This window comes from Elephantulus edwardii, unplaced genomic scaffold (assembly GCF_000299155.1).
Source record: "Elephantulus edwardii isolate Elephantulus edwardi_28Jun2011 unplaced genomic scaffold, EleEdw1.0 scaffold00004, whole genome shotgun sequence".
Lineage (NCBI taxonomy): Eukaryota > Metazoa > Chordata > Mammalia > Macroscelidea > Macroscelididae > Elephantulus > Elephantulus edwardii.
The window spans coordinates 35,642,850-35,668,930 of NW_006399754.1; the positions used below are offsets into that span (position 1 = coordinate 35,642,850).

The 26,081-nt window shown below is 50.7% G+C and overlaps 1 protein-coding gene across 1 annotated transcript in view; it reads left to right on the forward strand.

The window, feature by feature from the left end:
- Positions 1-26,081, forward strand: part of FRY (furry homolog (Drosophila)) — a 257,892-nt gene that overhangs the window by 158,447 nt on the left and 73,364 nt on the right. The window contains exons 29-36 of the mRNA XM_006879581.1: positions 3,040-3,194; positions 7,066-7,165; positions 7,434-7,605; positions 16,087-16,343; positions 17,066-17,212; positions 18,435-18,603; positions 20,248-20,338; positions 25,257-25,339. Coding sequence (XP_006879643.1) covers positions 3,040-3,194; positions 7,066-7,165; positions 7,434-7,605; positions 16,087-16,343; positions 17,066-17,212; positions 18,435-18,603; positions 20,248-20,338; positions 25,257-25,339 — 1,174 coding nt within the window. The remainder of the gene's footprint in view (positions 1-3,039; positions 3,195-7,065; positions 7,166-7,433; positions 7,606-16,086; positions 16,344-17,065; positions 17,213-18,434; positions 18,604-20,247; positions 20,339-25,256; positions 25,340-26,081) is intronic.

Sequence of the window (26,081 nt, forward strand, 5' to 3'; positions counted from 1 at the left end):
CAAGATCCATCTAACATCAGCAACGATATCCCTAGTACCACGACCCCTTCTAAACCCAGCCTGGACTTCCGGCAGTTCTCTGCTGATGTGCTGTTCTAATTGTTTTTGGATGATCTTCAGTAGAATCTTGCTTTCATGTGAAATCAATGATACTGTTCTGTAGTTTCCACACTCAGTTGGATCACCTTTCTTTGGAATGGGAACAAATATAGATCTCCTATAAATATCTATGAGGTCAAGTTGGTTTATAGTGTGGTTTAATTGCTCAGCAACATTGTTGAGGTTCTTTCTGATAGTTCTATCTTTTCTTGAGAGGGGTGTACTGAAATCTCCAACTACTATAGTGGTGTTGTCTATTTCCTTTTTCAGTTTTGTTAATGTCTGTTTTATGTATTTTGCAGGTCTTTCTTTTGGTGCATAGATATTTAATATTATTATGTTCTCTTTTTCTGTTGACCCTTTAAGCCATTGTGCCATGACCTTTCATGTCCTTTGTGATGGTTTTTGGTTTGAAATTTATTTTATCAGATATTATTATCACTATTCCTGCTTTTTTCTGGTTGCCATTTTCTTGGCATATTTTTTCCCAACCTTTTATTTCTAGTCTTTCTTTATCTTCACTTTTCAGGTGTGTCTCTTTTAGACAGCATATTGATGGATTTGGGGTTTTATCCAGTCTACTGCTCTTTTTCTCTTCAGTGATGTGTTTAAACCATTCACATTCTGTGTGATAATTGAGAGGCAAGGTTTTATTGCTATCATTTGTGAAGTTCTTTTTGGTATTGTTGCTAATTCCTTTGGTCCATCCTGCTCTCTGTGGCATCTCTGTCAGAAGGACATCTCTCATTGTTACCCACAACACTGGTCTTGTTTTTACAAACTCCCTTAGGTTCTGCTTTTCTGGGAATATCTTGATCTCTCCTTCTTATTTAATGGACAGTTTTTCTGAGTACAATATTCTTGGTCAACAGTTGTGTTGTTTAAATGTTTGATATATGTCATTTCATTGTCTTCTTGCTCTCCTGGTTCCTGCTGAGAAATTGGCAGTTAATCTTAATTGCTCTCCCTTATAGGTTACTCTTTGTTTTTCCCTCACTGCTTTCAGAATTCTCTCCTATCTTTGATTCTGGCAAATTTGACTATGCTATGCCTTGGTGTTTTTCTTTTGGGGTCTATTTTATATGGTGTTCACTCAGCTTCTTAAATATATATTCTCCCATTCTTCATCAAACCTGGGAATTTTTCTTCTAATATTCTTCTACAACTTTTTCAGTGCTTTTACTTGCTTCTTCCTGTTCTGGGATTCTGATGATGCATGTGTTATTCCTCTTGATGGTGTCCCACATTATTCTTAGTTGTTCTTCTTTTCCTTCCATTTTGATTCTGCTTTTTGTTCTAGAAGATCAGTGGTGACAATTCTGTCTTCTATTTTACTGGTTCTGTGTCCCATCTCTTCAGCTCAGTTCATGTGTCCCTCCATCATGTTGACAGCATCTGAAACACTGGACCTTACATTTTGGATCATGGTTTCATGTTTTTCCAGAGCCTCTAATGCCTTGTCTGTTTTATCTGCATTCCTTTGGATTGTTTTTTAAGCTCCTCCTGGTTTTTGCTTGCAGTGTCCTGTAATTCTTCAAGTTTGTCTTTCACCCATTGAAAATATTCAATCATTGAAAATATTCAATCCTTGTTCTTTTAAATTCTGTGTCAAAAAGTTCCATCAGACTTTCTGGCATCAGTAAATCCATTGATAAACTTTTGGGGGGATGACATCTTGCTTTGGGCTTTGTAGGCAATGAGGTAGGCTGTTTCCAATGTGACATTGCTGTGGTAGAGTTTTTCATGCCTGAGGTGATAGCAGGTTCTTGATCTGAAGTCACTGCTCTGGAAGCAGATGGGGCAGCTACCCTGCCTGGATTTCTCTCTGCCTTCTAACCAATGGAGGATCTGCTTCAATTCATTTGAGAAAAGGCCTGTGAAAGCAGCCTCCTCTGTCAGTCAACTGCCGCAAGCCAGGTCAGCCCCAGGTGCTCCAGGCTACAGGCATTTCTTGGATTGAATGTGAGGATATGCAAGGCAGAGCACTGAGACCTGATTGGAAAACTAGGAAGCCTTGGTTTTCCCTTCAAGAACAAGCTCCAGCTGTGTTACTCCCTTCTGATTGAGCTTAAGGAGTCCCACATGATCCAGCCAAACAGCAATGACACACACACACACAAGGTACCTCACTCAAATGCCAGCATCACTCCTGGCATGCGTCGCTCCTGGTACAGCATCGCTAGCTCCCAGCACACCGTCAGCAGCAGCATCTCCCAGCACTCAGTGTCAGCAGTGGCATCTCCCGGCACATGGCATCAGCAGCAACTAAAACATAGGTTTTACATACACTGTGGGGCTATCAGGTGACTTACTTTATTGCCATTGGCTGGAGCCAAACATATCTGAGGTGCACTTGTGCACCAGCATGGGGCATCAGCCCCATGCCCCAGGGCACACTGCAATACTTTGCACACTACACAGAGGCTGGAAGCAGCAGAAATATTCATAAAGACTTAAATGGAAAGGTATGAGGCTTGTCTGGAGGTCCTGGGGAGCCATGATGACACAGGAGCCCCCTCACTGACAGCTTAACATTGGCACCCACCAGCCACGCCATGGGGAGAAGGATGCAGTCACTCCCATGGTGATTTAGAAGCAGGTCTGCCCAGCCTTAGCAGTTGCTGAGTCAGTGCAGTGGGTGGGATGCTCCTGTGTGGACAGCGTGTGCTGGGGGTACAGTGGTTAGCACTTGGTGGCTACCAATAATGTGGCAGTTAGAACCCATGAGTGTCATTGCAGGAGGGAGACCTGGTACTCTAATCGCCAGCAAAGACAATAGCTCAGGAGGCCCAATGGGGCTGCTGTACCCTGTCACGTGAGGTCACCAGATTCCAGATGACTTGATGACCACACATTTGATTTATTTTGGGAAGTTTTAGTCTTTTTTTCTGAGAATGTTTGCTCATTAAACATGAATAATTTATATCCTCATATGTTCAGGTTCACCAGCTTGGCTGTGAAGTTGTCGTCTTGCTCTTAGAACTTAACCCTGACCAGATAAATCTTTTTAATTGGGCTATTGATCGATGCTACACGGGATCCTACCAGCTGGCGTCCGGCTGCTTCAAAGCCATAGCAACCGTGTGTGGAAGCAGGTATGAGCACTTGAAGATAAGAGATATCTTAAACAGAACAATGTCTCAGTTCTCTGGTGCTGCTGTGACAGAGACACGCAGGCAGGTGTGTTTCAGTTCTCTACTGCTGTTGTGATGGAAATGCCACTAGTGGTGGCTTTAATAAACAGAAATGTTGTGTCTGTCTGTTGTTGCTGGGCACTGAGTCACTGTGACCCTCTGTCCACCAGCATGGAGCCCTAACCAACTGTGCCGCCTTCACAGTCTCTGCTGTGTTTGACCCCTTGTTTTAGCCACTCCGTTAGCTGTCCCACTGGTGGTCTCCTTCTTTGTCGCTGACCCTCTACTTTATCAAACATGATGTCCTCCAGGGACTGGCCCCTCCCAGTGTCCATCTTTGACTCTAAGGAGCTTCCTGGCTGTGGCGCTCTAGGGCAGATCTGGTCTTTGGCAATCCATGATAGTCCGTATTCTTCACCACACCACAATTCAAAGGTGCAATTCTTCAGTTTTCCTTATTCATTCCACAAGGTTTGTGTGCTTGTGAGGCAATTGGAAATACCATGACTTGGGCCATATGCACCTTAGTCTTCAGGGTAGCATCCTTGCTCTTCAGCACTTAGGTCCTTGAGAGTATGTCACACTTTAGGACACTGGAAGTTCTAATTTGGACACTGGCTGTAAGCAAAGGCTCCTTTGCTCTAGGCTCTAGGGAAGGTCCTTGGTGCTTTGCTTCCTGATTTCTCAGGGAGCTCCCCCTGTCCCCACATCTTCTTAGCCCATCTCTTCTTTTCATATATGTCTCTTTCATATTTCAGAAGATGTAGACTCAAGACATGCACTGACCCATAACATTCTCATGCAGTTTGATCTCAGTAAGATAAAACATTGAAATCTCACGATAAAGCCAGGTTTGGGGGGTGAGGATTCACCACACATGTTTTGGGGCCACAATTCAAGCCATAGCAGTCAAGGGTGATCTTCTTCATCAAGTAAACAAATAACCACTGACTTGCAGCCAGCCAAGCAGAGCATAATCAAAAATTTGAAAAGGCCTGTGTGTCCCCAGCAGATGAGCTCCTCCTGGTGCATAGGGAATGAAAATAATTTCTAGGAGTATTATTGATAGATCTGAACTGAGAGCCCTTTGCTCATCTGCCAAAACCAGCTTGTTGCCATTCATGTCAGTTCTGAGTCATAGGAACACAGTCACATCAAAAAGAAGCGGTGGACACGGGCCCACTCAGGAAGGACCATGTGAACACGGTGCTCCTTAGAGGTGAGGCTGTTGTTGGGCATGTTGTTAAGAGGGGCCAGGCCTTGGAAAAGGCCACCACGCTGGGAAAGGTGAAGGAAGAGACAGAGAGGAAGATCCTCTTCAAGGTGGATCAACATAGAGGCTGTTAGATGGACACTGACTGTAACAATGGGCTAAAGTATATGCGATGACAGAATAGTGCAAAATTCAGAACCATTGTTCAAAGGGTCACTGTGAGCCTTAGTCGACTGGAGGGCACATGACCACAAGAGCATGTGATCAGGAACCACTGGTAAGGAAGGAAGAAGTTCAAGGTGTGCTGCATGCACTAGCAAAAACAAGGCCCAGGAACCGATGAGATACCAGCTGACATGTTTCAACAAACAGATGCGGCCCTGGATGTGCTCACCAGGCTGTGCCAAGAAATCTGGAGGACAGCTTCCTGGCCAGCAACTGGAAGAGATCCATATTCATTCCTGTTCCCAAAATTGGTGTTCCAGTGTTGTTCTGGATGCATTTAAAAGAGCAATTAGTCATGCTGAGTGAAATATCTCAGTCACAAAGGGACAAATGCTGCATGGTGCCACTGTTGTAGAACGGGTCTGACATCAGGGTTGAGGTATGACAGAAAAAACTGGATAAATTATGTATATTGTATTGAAACAGATGAGGGAAAGAACAGATTAGAAGTGATATATGATTGAATATTATGGTTAGCACAGGAATCCAGAATTAAGATTGCATAGAGAAGTGCACTGGGTGGGGGAGGGATAGGGGAATTGTATACTAATGAAGGAATTTTTTTTTCTTTTTCTCTTCGGAGGGGGGAACGAGCTGCTTAGGAGGGGTGGGCAGGGAGAAAAGTGCGGCATTGAATGAATGGAAATCCAAAACCTCTGTAAATGTCTATTAAAATTAATAATTTTTAAAAAATTAATAATTTTTAAAAAGTGCAATTAGTCTTAAAGCACCCATTTTAAAAAGAAGAACAAAACATCCAAGCAGACCCCCTGCCAGCAAGTTGATTCTAACTCATGAGGCCCTTGCGTCTGGTCTCTAAGGCTGAGCTCGTTAGGGAAAGAGATTCCGGTCGATCTCCGTGGAGTACATGGAGAAGGCAGACCGGCCGTGGTCTCATTCACTTACTACGCATCTGAAATCTGGACAATGAGTAAAGGTGACAGAATTCTTGATGCCTTTGGGCTGTGGTGCAGGAGGAGAGTACTGACTATGCTGCAAAAAGACACCTACACCTGGAAAAGGTCCACACAGGGTGCCCTTTGGAGGTAAAGATGGTGAAGCTTTGTCACATGTTGTTAGGAGAGACAGTCCTTAGAAAAGGACATCATGCTGGAAAAGGTAGAGGGTCCGTGAAGGAGGGAAGACCTTCAACAAGATGGACTGACAGACTCACTGGGCTTGAGCGTGTCAGGGATGATGAGGATGGTACATGATCGTATCGTGGTGTCGTTAGGAGTCTTTGTCTACTTGATGGCACCTAACAATACAGCCTTTCAGTTACCAGCCTGAGATGTTGTGCACTCTGCCACCAGTGCTCCTTAATCAGTGAACTGTCTAGAGGGACTCCTATTGGTAACAGCAACTTGAAGAGTTGGATGAGAGGCTTACAGTGCTGTGTGTCTGGGTAAATGTGGAAGAACAGCCCTGCAGTGTCCTGGGTGTTAATGTGGAGGAACAATTCTGAAAAGGAGGATGAGGCCAGGTGCACAGCTGGAAGGACATAGTCCATGTCACTTATCTGAACGTGGATAATTTGTGGAATTGGCTTATGCTCTGCTCTGTAGATAATGTGTTTCATTCTGTTGTACATGTGAGTTTGAGCCAACTCCACACCATCCAATGGCAACTGTTGTGTCTCTTTTCCACATGGATGAAAAAAATTACTCCAGTCATGGATTGAATAATGTCCCCTAGAAATACATATAAATGGTGGCCTCATGGTAAGGAGCTGCACTGCCAACTCAAAGACACACAGTTCAAATCCACCAGCTGCTCCCCCGGAGAAAGATGGCCGGTCTCCTCCTGTGTGACTAACAGTCTTTGAAAACCCACTGGAGGGTCAGCTATGAGCCAGTTCCACACAATGATGTTGTATTGTGGAAACTGCGGGTGATCTGACACCACATAGTTGGAGCAGGATTAGAAGTGGATGCAGCTCCCCGGAACCCCATCACTGCCCTGGTTACATGTAAGAGTGCAGGGAGCTCCCCAGGGTGTGGCTTGTGACACCTTTTATCTCGAAAGAAATAAAGGAAAGGCAGCCAAGAGGGAGGACCGCAGCTGCACCCGGAAGGAACAGAGTGGGGTGTGGCCTTTCAGGGTCTGGTCCCTGGGCTCCTCACTGTGCTGCAAGGCTGAGACTTCTGGTAGTCCTCAAAAACACCAGGTCTGTGCATGCAGAGTGAGACAAGGCCCTCCTCCAGAACCCCTGTGGAGAGAGGGCTGTCCTCTGGGCCAGCAGTCTCAACTTGAGCTTCTAGCCTTTCAACTGTGAGGGAATAAAGCCACTGCTTGTGGTATCTGTGTTCTTTCTGGCAGCACCAGGGACGAGCCAAGCTGCCTATGACCTGGGTTGCTTCTTGTTTTGTTTTTTTGGGTTTTTTTTTTTTTCAGGAACTATCCCTTTGACTTGGTGACACTGCTAAACCTGGTTCTGTTCAAGGCCTCCGACACCAACAGGGAGATGTATGAGCTTTCGATGCAGCTCATGCAGGTACGGAGCCTCATCCTCCGGGACAGGCCCCCCTGAGCCCCGAAGCCAGGAACGCTCTCCGAGCCTGCTGTGTTCACTACTGCTCTGAGCGTTTATTGCGGCACCACTGGTGGGAGGTGAGGGCTTCGTCCTCTGTGAACGTTCGTGAAACCGTTCTTCCCACAACTTCGTTAGAGCAGGCGTTAGCTCGCTTTGTGACATGCGATGCTCCAGGGAGGCAGAGAAAACGCGCCTTCACCTCGTTTCTTACTTCCCAACCTCTTGCTAGATCCTCGAAGCCAAGCTTTTCGTGTACTCGAAGAAGGTGGCGGAGCAGAGACCCGGGAGCCTGCTGTACGGGACACATGGGCCTCTGCCACCCCTCTACAGCATGTCCCTGGCACTGCTGTCCTGTGAGCTGGCCAGGATGTACCCGGAGCTCACGCTGCTTCTCTTCTCAGGTACGTGCCACGTGTGTCTGACACATGCCAGCGTCCCCCCTACCTGAAGGAGGTTCTCCTTCTCCAACACGTGCAGGCCCAGAGGACCGTGTGGAGCCTGCAGTTCCGAGCGGCTGTGGGCGGGTTAAGTTCCAAGGCGCTGTGGCGGTGCCGTCTGGAGGACATGAACTGCTGTCCTCGAGGTACCATCTCCCTGAGGGTTCAGATCCCCCAGCTGTTCTGTTCACAGCCTCGGAAACTCACGGAGGGCCAGTTCCAACTCCATGGCAATAAGTGAGTCTGAAGGAAGTTCCAGGGAGAACCGCGGGCTTAGCGGGCGAGCACAGGCAGCTACTGGCTGCTGTTCCCAGCACGCCCAGGGCTCCATGCACAGAAGACCTGGGCCAGCTCCTGGGAAGATGTCCGGGTCAGAGCTGGACAGTTAGTCCTCCCGTGCCACATAAGCTCACTCTGAGTCACAGTCCCCTAGACAGCGCCTGACAGCAACACGGCCAGAGACACGGAAAAGCAAATCCTGATGTATCTTCAAAGAGGAAAAACGTGTTTCTCTAAAACAATATTGTTGTGTCAGAACCGACCCACTGCTGAGCCTCTGGCAGGTTTTCAGAGGCAGGAAACCACACGGGAGGAGATGGTGCCTCCTTCTCACGCAGGCGGCTGGTGGATTCAAGCTGTGTGCCTTTGGGTCTGCAGCCCAGCTTCTTACCACTAGGCCAGTAGAGTTCCCTCTACAGCGGTGTGTGTAAGACTAAATATATGACAGACGCAGTGAAGCTTTTTATAATGAGTGCAAACCCAGTGCTCTGTATAACCCCTCACACACACCATGCTGCTTTATACCAAACCAAACCGACTGGCAGTGGGTGGGTACCGCTCCCAGCAGCCTGCAGGGCACTCACGGCCCCGAGTTCCACGGTTGGGATGTTCACGAAGCCTCCTTTAGGCTGGCTGCCAGCTTTTCCATTAACAACCAAGCTTAGGCCCTGTGCCCAGGGCTCCTCAGATGATGCTTAGATTAGCTCTAAGAACCGACACACATTTATGTGTAAAGTGCCCGTCTGTACAAGTTCTGTTCCATGGACAGTACCCACATAGCCCTGCAAACTGTTTGCTTTTCGTGTTACTCTTATCATTGTTGCTTTGCAGCCTACGTTTTGTTACATGTCTAAGTTGTCTAAAAACGCCAAGAGCCTAGGAGTCAATTCTGGCTCCCAGCGGCCCTGCAGGACAGAGTAGAACTACCCGTAGAGTCTCGTGGTCACACACATCCTCAGCCTTCCCCACGGCGTGACTGCTGGGTTCGAACTGCCCGCCTTTCCATTTGTGTCTGAGCACTTGGCGGCTGCACCAGCAGGGCCCCCGTGGGCTCCCCAGGTTTCTCTCTTTGGCTCGTGTTGACAGAGCTGTCTCTGCGGCTGTCCACAGGGCTTCCAAGGCTGTGGATGCCAACGGGAGCGGACTGCCCATTTCTCTCCCAACACGGAGGGGGAAAGCTGGCTGACAGGTGCAGCCCGTGGGCGTTTCAGTTAGCGGCCAGGCGCTTGCCCCCGAGCCCCACGGCCCCCAGTCTAGCATCCTGCTTGTACATTTTAATAAGCTTTAGAATCGACAGTTGTTGCTATTTTAGTTGTTGTGGTTGTTAGGTGCTGTGGAGTCGAGTCTGACTCGTAGCAACCCTGTGAACCGCAGATGTGCACCCTGCCCTGTCCTGCGCCGTCCTCTCTGTCTCTGACCCACTCAGGCCCCGTGCTGCAGTCTCTGTGTCAGTCTGTCTCATTGGACATTTTCTTTGGTGCCATCAAGTCAACCTCGATGCATAACAACCCGACAAGACAGAACACACCTGCTGGTGGTTCCCAGGGATTTGGCTCTGGGATGAACAGACTCCCTTGTCGTTCTGCCATAGAGTGGCTGGTGGATTTGAACTGCCAACCTTTCCATTAGCAGCTCAGCACATAGCCACTGAGCTACGCTGACAACACTTCAGGAGGGAGGAGACGTGAAGCATTCCAACAGCACATATTCAAGACCAGACGCCCACGTAAAGAGCTGCATGCAGGTGCCACCTGGGTTTGCGTCAGGAATTTACCTTGGGGCTATTTAGGCTTCTGAAGAAGAACCTTCAGCATAACGTGGAGAAGGAAGGTGGCTTGGACTGATACCTAACCGGTGTTTCACTGCATTTGCTGTTCCAACCCAGTGGTGAAATCTTTATTGCCTGTAATTTCAGGTGACCTAATTACTTGTAGGGCGCCAGGCGATTTCTTCCAGACCCTCTCAAGGCACCATCACATAAATCTGCGTGGCCCTTCGTCTCTCCTCTCTGGACATGGTATGAGCAGTGGCCAGGCCCTGGGGAGGCCATCATGCTTGTTTGAGTGAGAGAGACGCAGCCCATCAGCTAGGTGGATGGGCACCGAGAGGCAGCAGTGGGTGCAGGAGGCAGGGGCTGTGAGGGGCCCAGGACTGGCAGGGCCTCCGTGTTACATGTGGCCCACTCGGACGCAGAGCTGACATATGGCATCTGACACGCAGGGTCGCTGTGAGTCGTGGTCAACTCAGTGTCACCTAACAGCTTCAGTTTGACTTGTGTCACATTCACCCATCTGTCTGGAAGGGTGCAGGTTGGGTCAGAAAGGTTCATTTCTGTGTCTGTGCCAGCGCCTGTGCACGAGTTGTGTTGGCTGAGATTCGAACCTGCATCTCCAGAATGGAAGGTGTTTTCAAGGCCATGAATCTTTACTGGAGGATACCACCCTATCAAGGATCTTTCTGCTGAGAATTCACTGGCAGATTTGAACCGCTGACCATTCTATTAGCAGCACAGCGTGTATCACACTACGTCACCACGGCTCCTGCCCTCAGAACCTTTCTCAATCCCAAGCTCGTTGTCATCACATCGATCCTGAGTACAGCTGGCCCGTAGTGTCCCCAGGACGGGAATCTCTACAGAAGGGGCACCAGTGGCCTCGACTGTGGTGAGTTACACTGCTCACTCCAAGCAGTGCCTCTTTGGCAGCTTGGGACCACGAGGAGCTCTGAGGAAGGACGCTGGTCATGAGGAGCTCTGAGGAAGAACACTGGTCACGAGGAGGTCTGAGGAAGAACGCTGGTCACTAGGAGCTCCGAGGAAGAACACTGGTCACTAGGAACTCCAAGGAAGAACACTGGTCACTAGGAGCTCTGAGGAAGAGTGCTGGCCACTTCTCCTTTTTAGTCTGCAGCCTCAGAGCCATGCTGGGGGATCAGCTCTGGGCCGCTTCCAGCTCGACAGCAACAAGTTGGGTTTTTGAGTCTTTACAGAAGCTGGCTAGCTCATCTTTTCTCTGTGTTGCAACTGGTGGGTTTGAACTATCAACCTTTTGATTAACAACCCAAGACATAATACATTACACCACCAGGGCGCAGATCTTTCAGACAGGAATTTAAACACTTCTTCCCCCATCAGACTTTCCCAGATCTTTGCAGTCAGACCTCATTTTTGCTGCCCAGCTCTCCCAGGCAAAACACTCCATTCTTCCTTCTTCCCGAGGAATCAATGTCTGGGTTGTGATGTTGGAGAAGAGTCCTTACTGAACACCCACGGAATGACCAGGAGAGGAGATATGTCCTGGAGAGAGTGCCACCTGCCTGCTCCGTAGAGACAAGGTGGATAAATTTCGTCTCACGTGCTTTGGTCATATTGTTCGGAGGGGCCAGTCCTCAGAGGGGGACATGATGCTTGGAAAGGTGGAAGGTCAGCAGAAACAGGGGGACCCTCAACCAGATGGATGGACACAGTGACTGTAACAGTGGGCTCACATGTGTCAGAGACGAGAAGGTGGCACAGGACAGGACAGATCCACTGTTCATGGGATCCGTTGTTCACGGGCTCACTGTGGGTCGTAGTCAACCTGACAGCACCGAACAACACAGCAGCAGTCTGCAGCAAGGCTGCCGTGGTGGTGAGCGGTTACACTGCTACCCCAGAGACATGCAGTTCAAATCGACCTGCTGCTTCACTGGAGAAAGCGCGGGCTCACGTGTGCCTCACAGTCTCTGAAAACCTGCCCGAGGGTCAGCTACGAGTCAATTCTGACTTGAGGTGCACAACACCACCACTTTGCTCCTGAGGAGACTGGTGATGTGGTGTGTGACGTGCTGAACTAACCCAAAGGTTGGCGGTTCGAACCTTCCGCTTGCTCTGTGTGAGGAAGAAGAGGTCGTCTGCTCCTGTAAGGTTTACGGCCGCGGGAACCCAGAAGGGAGCCACCACGTGTTGGAATTGAGTCTGGGGCAGGGTTAGCCTTTGTCCGTGGACCTTGCTCTGGAGTTCATGTCCACACACTGCATCCCAGAGCCCATGCCTCGGGGACAGGAACCGCATGTGGTAAACCTTCCCTTCCCCCGAGTCCTGGATGGGGTGACCAGCACCTGGAGACCGCTCAGAAGTAATGGAAGCTGTTTTTATGAGTGCCTGCGCACACAGCGGGACCCTTCACAACACCAGCAGTAACATCCAGAAGGATTTAATACTGTTTATAAATGTTGTTGTCATGTACCATCGAGTTGAAACCAACCCCCACACAGCTGACCCTCCAGGGGGTGTTCAGAGGCCGTTAATTGCACAGGAGGAGACTGCCCCTCTTTCTCCCTCGAGCAGTGGATTCGAACCACATACCTTTACTTTGGAGGTGCGGATCCTCACCACTAAGCCACCAGAGCGCTGTGTAAAACACAGCATCTCAAGACTAGCAGCAAGTGTGAAAATATATTCTTAGTCTTAAAATAAGTCACTACACTTTTTTCCCTTTTTTTTAAATATAATTTTGTGTGTGTGTGTGTGTGTACAGTCAAATCAGATCTGATTGGTACAGGAGGAGACTGCCCCTCCTTCTCCACCGGAGCATCTGGTGGGTTTGAACTGTGCACCTCTGGGATTGCAGTGCAGCTTCTTGCCACTAGGCCACCAGAGCTCCCTAACAAATCCTTCTCATCTCACAGTTTTTGAGACTTAAGAATTGGAGTAGCTTAGCTCAGGGCTTCTACCCGTCATGCAGTCAGCTGAGGTTTGAGGACACCCTGACTCAGGTCAGTTCTGACTGTGGCAACCCTCCCCTGGGATTCTGAGGCTGTAAATCTCAATGGGAGGAGATTGCCTCATCTTCCTGTGGAGCAGTTGGTGGGTTCCAACTGTGGACCACCTGGTTATCCAGCACAACCTGTAACTTAATATACTCTCAGAGCTTCTTGGGGTTTAATTAGGGCCAGAGTATGTATTTCCAGCGTGGCTCCCTCCCATAAAGTGACTGTGGGCTGGAGGCTTCTGTTCTTCACCGCGGGGTCCCTCCACACAGGGCTGTGTGTGTTGTTACAGTGTGGCAGCTGGCTTCCTCTAGAGCATGTGGTCCAAGAGAGGGAGAGCGAGGAGACTGAGACAAGACTGAGACAAGCCAAGCGTCTCTCTGTGGCTTCGTATTCAGAGACACTGTCCCTGTCCTGTTTTCTAGAGCTTCATATCCAGTCAGGAAGTCTAGTCCAAACTCAAAGGGAGGTTACTTTGGCCTCCACCTTCTGAGGGGAAGAGTTGCTAAGAATTAGTGGAAACATTTAAAAAAATTTGCTGCTTCTTGTAGTTGAGAATAGACACAGCAAAACATACCAAGTTCAAACTCATTGCCCTGGGGTTGGAACCTGCTCCAGCGGGATTCCCGAGGCTGTGAATTGCTGGAGAGGAGACTGCTCCTCTTTCACCACAGAGATGTGACTTTGGAGATTCGCGGAGCCCCCTCTTTCGGGGACTCCCCACCAATTAAGGTTCATATATGCACAGCTGAGTGACTCTGATTACATTCTTCACCTTTTTCTGAGTCACTTCTCCCTCATGAACATAGCTCACTGCCTTCCGGAGTTCCTGCTTCATCTTCTGAGTTGCTGTTGTCAATTTGATCCCACATAGATCTTAAAAAAAAAATAGCATAATGCTCAAAGAAGATGTTTCTGACTATTAAACTCTAACTTGGCTTTATGAAGACTTCAAAGGGGGTATTCCTAGTTTAAGATTTAAAGGTGATCTTGGGACAGTAGTTTCAGGGGTTCGTCCAGCCTCAGTGGTTCCAGAAAAGTCAAGTCCACGAGAATTCAAAATCCTCAACCATAGTGTCTAGTGGGTTTATGTTAGAAACCACCAGAGGGATGCCTATGCCGGACTCTGCTTCTTATGAGAGTCTGGGCCTCCGTACACTTTCAGAAGATTCCCAGATGCCGCAGTGATGAAGCACATGGTTAACCCAGAATCTGGGGGAGTCTCTGGATTAAATTCTGCCCCCTGAGTTCTTCTAGCAGGACCTCTGGTGGTGCAGTGGACCAAGCGTGGGGTTGGGAACAGAAAAGTCAGCTGCTCTTTGGGAGAAAGATAATGTGTTCTGCTCCTGCGAGACGCACGGCCCTCCCACCGAGTGCTGGGAGCCAGCATCACCTCCACTGCCGATTGGCTGGGCTGGATTTGGGGTGTTGGCCTGTGGTTTAGATGTTCTCTGAATGAGATGGCTTGCTGCCTGAGCGTATTATAACAGCTGCTCTAATTTCCCTAAGGACAAAACAGTTTCTTCTCAAAATGCAATCGTAAGAGAATGCTTCAGAGCTTACTGAATACAAGCCTTAGTGGGTGGTGGTGCGGAGTGTCTGGTGGCATAGCCCACAGGGAGCTGAACTCCTAACACAAAGGCCTTAACTTCCTGACGGTTTGAACCCACAGCTGTGTTTCCGGAGAGATGGGCAGTCTCCTCCCACGTAATCTACAGCCTTGGAAAATGGGCTAGAGCGTCTGCTGGGGGCAGTTCCAACTGAATGACAATGAGTTCTCCCCGCCCACCTTTCTCAATTGTGATTTTAATGCAAGTTTACAGAAAAGTTAGATTTTCATCATTCATTGTTGCACAGTTTCCTCCCTCCACACTCTGCCAGTCCACTTAGCTATGCACCTCTTATTCGGTACTGTGGTCATAGACATAATGCCTAATCATATATACTCCTTTAAAACAGTTCTCTCCTTCATATGTTTCAGTGCTGAGTGAAATATCACAGTCACCAAAGGACAAATCCTGCATGACACCACTATTCTAGAACAGGACTGACACGGGTTGGGTGGAGACTGAGAAAAGACAGTGAGACTATTGAGTTACTGCAGGTTTGGCTCCAGAACACAGAAATAAAGCAAGTGTCACAATAAAGTGACTGACACGTTCGGTAAAAAACTGTTGCAAAACAAGAAGCAAACACACACACTGTCCTCAAATCGACTCGGACTCACAGCAACCTTGGAGGACAGAGTAACCCTGTCCCACAGTTTCTGAGACCACAGACCCTGCAGAGATCAATGGCCCAAGCTCCTCTGGAGGAAAGGCTGGTGGATTCGAGCTGTTGACCTTTCTGTGGACAGCCCAAAGCTTAGTCCTCAGTACTGCCAGGGCCACTTCCTAAAGACAGCAGCCTTTCCGATCAGACTGTAGGCACAAGTGCTCTTGTCTCTCTTCTCGGGCGATTGAAGCATGACTTCCATGTGAAAAGAAAATACGCAGCCATCCACGTTTGTTCTAAGAATTGCACCTTTTGAAAACACCCATATTTTTTGCACAAATTCAGAAAACAAAGAAAAGTCCATATAGGGAAGAGAAGGATGCCCTTGTAGTAACTTGCTTTCCTTCACCCTGAGGCATCAGGGCTCAAGGCTGAGCCTCACAGTGAGGAAACGGAGAAACAGAGACAGTAAAGAACCAGCCCAGCACCCGCGCCCCCACTGAGCAGGAGAGCAGGGCACTGAGCCCATAGCCCCCAAGGCCCTTGAAGTTTCCATGTTACAGACTGCTTTTTTCCAGCCCTAGATTTGAACCCGCGGTCTTCCAGCCCACACTCCTCCTACAGTACCTACGCTGTCCTGTCATGCTGCGTCACTTTGCTTAGAAGCCCCGGGGGTCGGTCAGACAGCCTGGGGACAAGTCCAATTATGTGACTTTACTGAGACACCAGAACCCCACAAACCTGCTGCCGCACTGCTGGCCCTGTTCCCAGCGTCCTTGTCGGAAGAGAAGCCTGCCCTGGGGTGGGGGAGGGTCTCTGGGGCCTGTACGGATGCAGACTGCTACACCTTTATCCTATGGGGCAGCTGGTAGGTTTGAACAACCATTCACAGCTCAACATTTCACACACGGTACCACCTACTCCTTCTCTGAAACTATGAGCTGGCAGCAGTTTATAAACTGTGACCTTGTGCCACTGTCCACCGCGGCTGAGTCCTGGCCCCTGGTGGCCTGTGCCCACAGGTGTAAGTGCATTGCCAGGCCTTTCCCCTACAGTGTCTCCGAGTGGATTTGAACACCCAGCCTTTGGGTTGGCAGATCATGTTCACCATTAGTGCTGCCCAAGGCATCCCAGCCTTTCTGAGCTGGGACCCGTTCATTCTTCTGATGGACGAATCCCCTCTCTCCCTCTCGGTGACCCCAGAGGTGAGCCAGCGCTTCCCCACGACCCACCCGAATGGCCGGCAGGTCATGCTCACGTACCTGCTGCCCTGGTTGCACAACATCGAGCTGGTGGACAGCAGGCTGCTCCTCCCGGGCTCCAGCCCCAGCAGCCCCGAGGACGACACCAAGGACCGGGACGTGGATGTGGCCGTCTGCCACGGGCTGCGAGGCACCGGCTGGGGCTCCCCGGAAGCCACCTCGCTGGTCCTCAACAACCTCATGTACATGACGGCCAAGGTGAGCGCAGGGAGGGTGCCTTTGCAGGCACGGGCCGGGGTCGGAGTGCCGGTCACCGAGCCTGCAAGGGAGGCCACGTCGGCCTTCGGGGTCAGGGTGCCGGTCACCGAGCCTGCAAGGGAGGCCACGTCGGCCTTCGGGGTCAGGGTGCCGGTCACTGGTCCTACAGAGGAGGCCACGTCGGCCTTTGGATTGTGACCTGGAAAAGAATGGTAGTACTGCTTACACACCATGAGGAATATCCAACAACATGAGCAGTGTGACCAAATCACAGCTGCCCACAGGACAGGGGGAGGAGCTGCCCACAGGACAGGGGGAGCTGCCCACAGGACAGAGGGGGCTGCCCACAGGACAGGAGGAGCTGCCCACAGGATGGGGGGAGCTGCCCACAGGACAGGGGGAGCTGTCCACAGACAGGGTGAACCACCCACAGCTCTCCAAGGCAGTGGGCTTTTCAGAGGCAGACTGCAGTCCAGTCTCCTTAGAAGTAGTTGCTGGGTTTGAACTGCTCACCTCTCAGGTAGAAGCTCACAACTTAGCCCACCAGACCAACAAGACCCTCATTAAGAGCCACTGTCATCTTTAAGTCCTGGGAAGGACTGTGCACGTCACCTCGAGTGCGGTGGGCTGGGAATGCCCTCAGACCTCTTTCAGGCATGCAGGCGGCTCCCTGTCACTTCTTCACACACCTCCTCTGCCTCTCTTCCTTGCTGTCTGCCTAGTACGGAGATGAAGTGCCCGGGCCCGAGATGGAGAACGCGTGGAACGCCTTGGCCAACAACGAGAAGTGGAGCAACAACCTGCGGGTCACCCTGCAGTTCCTCATCAGCCTGTGCGGGGTCAGCAGCGACACCATCCTGCTGCCCTACGTAAGTGGCCCCACCCCTGGAACCAAGTCCTGTCAACTAAGCACAATGTGCAGATCGCCTCGAAAGCTGGCTCTCACTAGAGACAACAGCGGCCTCTTGCTCTCAGCTCCCCGAGCTGCACTGAGGGTCACCTAGCGGTGCGGTCTTCCCCGTGAGACCCAGGCGCCACTGTATGCTGACCATGCCTCTCTCCAGTTCTAGAGCTGCTGTGACAGGGACTCCACAGGTGGGTGTGTCTCAGGTCTCTAGAGCTGCTGTGACAGGGACTCCACAGGTGGGTGTGTCTCAGGTCTCTGGTGCTGCTGTGACAGGGACACCACAGGTGGGTGTGTCTCAGGTGCTGCTGTGACAGGGACACCACAGGTGGGTGTGTCTCAGGTCTCTGGTGCTGCTGTGACAGGGACACCACAGGTGGGTGTGTCTCAGGTCTCTGGTGCTGCTGTGACAGGGACACCACAGATGGGTGTGTCTCAGGTCTCTGTTTTCTTTTGTGTCCACAACATATTACCCTGAGATCCATTCCTGGCGTGGAGGCCGCATCCTACCCCCTAGTGTCCTCTAGTCTCACCTCACTAATGGCACAGAGATGAAGGTTCCAGCATCATTTCCTCCAGTCCCAAGTGGAGGTGATTTGCCTCTTTGTGAGAACATGACCTCACCAGGCTGACCCATGTTCTGCATGGACACTCTCCAGTTCCTGACACGTGGGTGGTGGTCACTCCCAATTCTCACTCAGGGTCCGTGAGTCTTGTCTTGGCCTTCAGTGGCCTCACTGACTTGAGGACTGTCACTGTCAGCCGCCATCGAGTCACGCCCACTCCCGCTGTCCCGTGGACAATGGGTTGGACGTGCTGTCCTCCCCAGCACGTCACAGTCCATCCTGACGACTCTCGGCCGGTCCATGTCACCTGTGTTCTCTCATCCTCACTGCCCATCTCCTCTCCCAAGCACGATGCCCTCTGGCAGGTGTGAACTCCTGTGAGCGCATCCGTAGTGAGAGTCAGGCGGTGTTCTGCAGTCAGTCATCCGTAGAGTTACCGGACTCGTATTTAGCACTGGGTCCCCAGGCCTTTCTCCCTTGTCTTAATCGGAAGGCTCCACAGAGACCTGTCCGTCTTGTGGACAGGTGGTGTAGTGCCCAGCATCCCAGCTGCCACCTTGGCCTGTGGGGAGTGGACCTGTGGACAGGACACCGGAGCAGCCCTGCCCCCTCTCCCCTCAGATCAAGAAGGTGGTCATCTACCTGTGCAGAAACAGTACCATCCAGACCATGGAGGAGCTGCTGTTCGAGCTGCAGCAGACAGAGCCGGTCAACCCCATCGTCCAGCACTGTGACAACCCGCCCTTCTACCGCTTCACGGCCAGCAGCAAGGCATCCGCCGCAGCCTCGGGTACGAGCCCCCATGGGCCCCACGCTCCCTCTGTGTTGCGAGTGCGTGTCTGCCACGTCCGAGGAGTCCTGCCGCCGCTGCAGGTACAGCTCCGAGCTGCTGGCAGAAAGGTCGTTGTTCCTGTCAAGATCCCGGCTGTGGACACGCTGGGGGCAGTCCAGCTCTGTCCTGCAGGGTCACTCAGTCAGAATCTGCTAGAGGACCGTGGGCTGGGAGTGGGGTTAGTCCATTTTACACAAAGCCATGTGTCACAGAAGCCAAGCTCTCGACTGCTGGCCCAAAAGTGAGCGAGGAAAGGAGGGCCAGTCCACCCCCGGGGTTTTCCGGCCCTGGACTGCCGACGTGGCAGCTGATCAGAATCCACTCAGCAGCGGTAGGTTTAGGCTTTTAGGTGATGCTGCGGTTAAGGCACTTGGCTGTTAAGTGAAAGAGCACGAGTTCAAAGCTACCAGCCTGTCTGCACCAGGAAGCTCTAACAGCCTGCTCCCGCAAAGATCAAGCCTGGACAATGCTGGGGACAGCTGTCCTCTGTCCTCAGGGTCGTGGGGAGTCAGAAACCCCTGCAGGACCCCAGAAACAGCCCCCAGAATTGATTAAAGGTGGAGTTGGGGTGGAGTTTACTGAAACTTATTGCATAACTACTTGCAGTGTCCCTTCCTTGGTGCACAGTCCTCTGAGCATCGTTCTTGATGTCACCATGCCCCCCTCTGCTCCCCTGGGGTGACCTCCTGTGTCCCAGCTTTCTGTAATGTCCCAGCTGTCGGGCCCTCTCCCTGCCCTGCGCGTGGCTGCCTGAAAGGCAGTCATTTCTAGAATTGCCAGCCTGGGAAGCAGGCATTCCTGTCCTTGGCCATGAACATGAAGCCAGCCGTCTTATTTGGCCATGTTCACTTTACTGCACATGCCCGGTGGCAGGGCGGGGTGGGGCGGGGCGGGTGTTCTTACAGACTGAAGGCTGAGGTAAGTGGGGAGGTGCATGTGCTCACCCCACGTCGCCGTGGCCCCTGTTGGGGATTCTCGCCCCAGGAACCCTGGCAGCTTAGTAAGTTACGTGCTGGGCTACCAACAGTCGGTCCGTGGCTTGAATCCAGAAGCTGGTGGACGGGAGGAAGATGAGCAGACTCCTCCCATCAAGATCTGGAAACTCGCGCAGGGGCGCCCGAGTCTGAATGGACGACAGCGAGGAACAGGATTTCTCTTGCTCCCTTAACGGACCACCATATAGTCAGCACGACGCTGTGCTCTGTGAAACTGGGAGGTCCGTGTGGCTCTTCCCTGTGACGCTGGCTCTGCTGTGGTGGTCTAGGACAGACCCCAGACATGCTGTGCAATGACTCAGGACCTGGGGTTCAAAAGCCACCCCAAGCAGGCGTGGCACAAACAAACCCTTCCCCTGAGTGTCCACAAGAGTGGGCCTCAAGCATGTGGTAGGCCGTCGTCACAGGAGAGCAGGTGTCCCCTGTGACCCAAGGGAAGCCTGCAGTCCTCCTGTTTCAGTGGCCTGGGTGTGAGGGGCTGTTGGGAGCATCTGGGACTTCACAGATGTCAAAGATCTGCTCTTCAGGGGGTTCACAGGAAACTCTTTCCTGGTGCTGACCCTGGGCCCACTGTAGTCCCTCAGTGTCCTCTCTCATCCACCCACAGGGACCACGTCCAGCAGCAACACAGTCGTGGCCGGTCAGGACAGCTTCCCAGATGCCGAGGACAGCAAGATGCTGAAAGAGTCCGATGAGAGGTTGGTGTGCAAACCTGGCGTGTTTACAGTTACCGTATTATATACATTTAACAGACACATGCATCCCCCCGTTTCTCTTCCCCAGTCAAGCCCTCTTTAACTGTGATGAATTGTGGCGGGGAAGTTAGCACAGGTATGATGTATATGTTGAAGGGGGTGTAGGGCAGAGGTGAAATAAAGTTGAGCACACATCATATATGCACAAAAATGAAAAATATGGGAGAAAAGTAACAATCTGTACAGAGACATTGGTAAAAGTGAACGGAGCTTCATTAATTTCACATACACATCTTTGGTTTTAGAAACATGGACCAAAGTGATATTTTATATGTCAAAAAAATTATGATTTCTCCCTGAGCAGAGTCAGAGAAAGAAGTCCTGCCAGAACAGTGGTTAAGAACTTTGTTGCTCACCCAGAGGTTACCAGTTCAAAACCACTCAGAAATTACCAGTTGTAACCGACCCAGCCACTTCATACAACCTGACCATCCTCTCCCATAGATCGAGCCTAGGAAGCTAGGGGGTAGCTGTGTCAGTCCTTGGGATTACAGCACGTGACAGCACGTGGCAGCAGACCAGTGACAGGCAGATTGGTTCCGAGCCTCTATGCCTGTGTGCACATACAGGCAAGGATGTCGTAATCTGTGAGATACACACACGTGCAGGCATGAGTGTCATGTATCTGTGAGGTGTGTGCACATGTGCAGGCATAATGTTATGTATCTCTGAAGCAGGTGCACACGCGTGCAGGCATGAGTGTCGTGTATCTGAGGCAGGTGCACACACGTGCAGGCATGAGTGTCATGTATCTGTGAGGTGTGTGCACACGTGCAGTCATGAATGTGTATCTCTGAGGCAGGTGCACACGCGCAGGCGTGAGTGTCGTGTATCTGAGGCAGGTGCGCACACGCGCAGGCGTGAGTACCGGGCATCTGTGAAGCATGTTGAAGGAAGCCCGTAGCTCTGTTTTCTCTGGATCTTCATTGCTGGAGAACAGGGACCGTTTTGCTAACACATCTTTACAGCCTCAGTCATCCGTGTGTCGTGCTGCATATAAAACCACCCACAGCTTTTGGGTTCATTTCCACTCAACCCCTCCCCAGGGTGTCCCGAGCTGTGAGTCTCGCACATGGCAGAGACTGCGGAGGACAGAGGGTGGAGCAAGGGTGCAGTTTGTTCATCAGGTCACTATGAGTGGCTGTGGGCTTGATGGTGCCTAACCCAGCACGAAGTCTTTATTGGAACACACTGGATGTCTTTCTCTCCAGGAGAGACTGGTGGGTTCAGGTAGCCGGCAGGCTCCTCGCACTACACAAAGTGGACATTTTTTAATTGCTTGGTTAAGGGAATGACAATAAGAACCATGTGAACATTGGAGACTACTGAACATGCACCTCCCCAGCCCGGGTACTGTCCCATCTGTTTTTCTCCTCTCTGTCACTAAAGCCACTTCAGAAAAGCATTCTTTACTCTGCTGGGCTTGATGTAATCGGTCATATGTAACAATGCCACAGAAATCCCGCTGACATCGAGGCTTCTCTGACTGGAGGGGCCCTGCGGGTCTAAGCAGAGCTGCCACATAGATCTCTATGGCTGGCATCCTCCCATCTTCCTCCAGAGTGGCTGGGGGGCCCGAGCCTTTGGGTTACCAGCACACCAGGCTCACCACTCACGGCGCCCAGGCCCGCCCTCACCACGTGTGTGTGCTTAGTTACTATCGAGTCCATTTCCACTGGCAGCGGCTCCGTGGACAGCAGAGAAACCCTGCCCAGTCCTGTGCCATCCTCACAACCTTCACTGGCCAGGGGCCCTTGCAGCCCGTGTGTGTTGGTCCAGCTCATCGAGGGCCTTCCTTCCTTTGTGGACCCTCCACTTTTCCAAGCATGATGCCCTTCTCAAGGACTGGCCCTCCTGACAGCAAGCACAGGTTATGTGAGGCAGAGTCCCCCCAGCCCCGCCTCTAAGGCTCCCTCTGGCTGTGCTCTCCAGGAGGATCCATGGGCGGCTGGGGTCCTGGACAGTCAGTGTTCTTCACCAGCACTGTTCAAGGCATTGATCAGCCTCCAGGCTTCCTTATTCACTGCGTAGCCTCCACGTGGCTGGGAGGTGGTGAAAAGGGCCCTGGCTTAGGTCACATGGACCTTCATCCCCAAAGTGGCATCCCGTGATGCTCCAAGCGAAACAGAAATGCATTCGGCGTGTTCTAACTTTCAGTGTGTGAAGAAAATGGGACATGTCAGAAGCTGCTGACGGAAGCAGCCCTCAAGTCCAAGAGTGTCATCACACAGGTTTTGATTTCGTTTTGGGTTTTCCATATTAAGTAATAAAATAGGCATATTTATGTTTTATATCTTATATAAAAAGCATTTTTCTAAAAATAGCAGTTCCAGCGAGCTCTGGTGGCAGGAAGCTGCACTGCAATCCCAGAGGTGCTCGGTTTGAATCCACCAGATGCTCTGCTGGAGAAGGAGGGACCATCTCCTCCTGTACCAGTCAGATCTGATTTGACGGTACACAAACAAAGCAACAGTAAAATTTTTTAAAAAATTTTAAATTAAAAATAGCCATTTCCAGAAGTTTTATCAAATACTCAGAAACAGTCTCCACAAGTATCTTTGTTCTCTGTCTCTCTCTTTGTTGTGTTTGAGTCATGTATGGTTTTTTTCTGCTCCCTCTCTCCACCCTCCACTCTTGACGCCGTGATTTCCCCTCTCCTGACCGTCAGCCCCGCTCCTCCTGACCCTTCCCTCTTTGTATGTATCCACATACATCTCACTGGTTATCCTGTTTCCACAATAACGGATTTAAACAGTATTTATTCTTATGCCTCTGAGCTAGTTCACTCAGCATAATGCTCTCTGACTTCTCACATGCTATATAGTATTTTTCAAAATTATTACTCCTGAGTGCTGCATAGTATTCCATCATGTGAATGTTTCTCAATCCAGTCATTTATTGACAGACTTGTGGGCCGTTTCCATATTCTTGCTATTGTGAATAAGGTTGATATGGACATTGGTGTGCAAACCTCTGCATGTATGTCAGCCGAGTCACGTGAAATCTCTGTTCAGGTTTGAGGACACACCAAACGGCCTTCCACAGTGCTTGTACCATTTAATAATCCTACCAGCAATGTATGAGAGTTCCAATCTCTCCACACCCTCTTCAACAGTTGTTGCTTGTTGTCCTGTCAACTTTGCCACTGCTACTTAGTTGAGATGGTGTCTCATTGTGGTTTTGATTTGCATCTCACTTACTGCCAGTGATTTTGAACATTTCTTCATGTATCTGTTGGCCATTTGAATGTCTTCCTTTGTGAAAGGTCTTTCCATATCTTCTGCCCATTTTGTAATTGGATAATGAGACTTTTTTTTTCTTGTAGAGGCCCAGTAGTATTCTGTAAATTTTACTTATGAGACCTTTGTCTGAGATGGCATTGCCAAATGTTTGTTCCAATCAGTTGGTTTTCCTTTACCTCTACTGGAAACAGTTTTTGATGCGCACACGGACATAATCGTTGGAGGGTCCCATGCATGTTATCCTCTCCAGCTGTGCACTCCTGGTTGGACTTCCTTGCTGAATACCAGTTGACCATAGATAGATGGGTTAATTTCTGAGTTCCCAATTCTGTTCCATTGGTCTATGTCTCTGTCATTGTACCGGCAGCATGCTGTTTTGGTTATTACAGCTGTGTAGCAGGTTCTGAAATCAGAGATCCACAAGTATCTTTAAAGACATCAGCCCTTCACGTTGGACTGTTTCATGTCTTTGTAGTTCTGTGAATGGCTGTTTCATAGGGAGCTACAGCCGTCAGCTTCAGCTGTAGATGTTTCTGATAGTCCGTGAGATGGCTTGTCAGCTGCCCTCCTGTCCACTGTGACCCCACGTAAAACAGAACAAAGCCCTCGCCCTGCACCAACCTCACAGGCACTGCTGTGTTTGTCCATCTGTATCCTGAGGGCCTTCTCTGTCACTGGACCTCTGCTTTACCAGCTGGCCCTCCTGATGAGATGTCCAGGACGAGTGAGACAGAGCCTCGCGTCCTGCCTCCTAAGGAGGCCCTGAGCCATCCGTGGTCAGTTACAGATTGCACCACTGTCCTCCATGGGGACTTTTTTGGTTTTGATCACATAATTTATTTTACTTTGTTGTAGCCAAGAATGTGTGCAGCAGATAATAAGCCGGCTCGCCAGCTCTGCACGTGCCCCTCAGTGACACAGCCGGCTCACAGTCTCCCTCCTTCAGGTTCCCGATCTGTGGGTCCTTCCAGGAGATTCTGCCTGCTTTTCTCTCACAGAGCGGCTGGTGGATTTGAACCAGCAACATTTCCGTTAGCAGAGCAGCATGTAACATTCTGCTGTCAGCAAAGTCAGCTACCACTGCTAACTGCTTTTTTATTATTATTATTATTATTATTATTATTATTATTATTATTATTAATTAGAGTAGAAGGTTCTGGGTCAAATGAAAGGTGAATGTGGATCAAAACTCAGAACCACAGTAGTATCCAGACTTGCTGGGTGTAATGGGGACCCGTGAAACCCCAAGACCTTGGCCCTTAGCCTCCCTGAAAGCGGGGAGCAGAACTCGCCCCTGTAGCTTAACTTGCAGCCCAACAGCTCCCAGATCTACAGGTGGCGGCACCAGAAGGTCAGCTCTGCAGCGCGTCCCAGTCACGTGAGGAAGTCCGCCAGAGGCTGGCCGTCTGATCCCTGAGGGCGGGATGGGGCAGGCAGCTTCGTTAGGACGGCAGCTTGGGAAGCCTCAGGGGTGGTTCTGCTCCGTTCCACAGCGACTCCAGGAGTCAGAGTTGGTTCAGGGGCAGTAGGTTTTGTGCCACACACACACACACACACGCACACGCACACACACACGCAGGAATGCCCTGATGCTCAGGACAATGTTCTTGGCTTTGAAGGTTCAGCAATGTCATCAGAACCCACACTCGCCTGGAGTCAAGGTACAGCAACAGCTCTGGAGGATCGTATGACGAGGATAAGAGTAAGTACCAGCCGGCCTAGGGCTGAGCGCTGCACTGGGCAGGTGTGGGCTGAGGGACACTGGGAATGGGGACAGTGACCACTCCTCAAGCTGCTGTAATGGGAACACCAGCCAGGGAGGTGGCCTGACCCACAGGAGGTTGTCTTCTCACTTTACGAGACATCACTCATCCACGCCCGGCCCTCGGGTCAGATCCGACTCCTGGCTGCCCTCCTGCAGGTGTCCAAGAGGAGATTGTCCATTGTTCTACTGACAATGAAGTCTGGCTTCTGGGTGTCAGCTCTCGGGGGATACTGTCTGTCTGTCTGTGTGTCTGTCTCTCTCTTTCTCCCCTCCCTCCCCCCCAGGGGTGGGGGTGGTGTTCTGGGGAAGCTCTTTGTCTCCTGAACCTCTGTTCTTCGGTCCTGCTCAGTCTTCAGGTGGCATCTGTCTGTCTCTATCTCTGATTGCTTTCATCTTTTTTTTTTTCAAAGTAATCATTTCATGTCATTTCGATGAAGGTTTACATGACATTTTAGGTTCCCATTCAATAATTAGGGAGCTCTGGTGGCCTAGTGGTGAGAAGCGGCACTGCAATTCCAAAGGTACATGGGTCAAATCCACCAGCTGCTCCATGGGAGAAGGCTGGGCACCCCCTCCCACGTGTCTCTGAAAACCTGCTGTAGGGTCATCTGTGGCTCGGTTCCAGCTCGATGGCTTGTGACTGCACCACCAGCACCAGTTACAGCACAGGTTGTCCGGT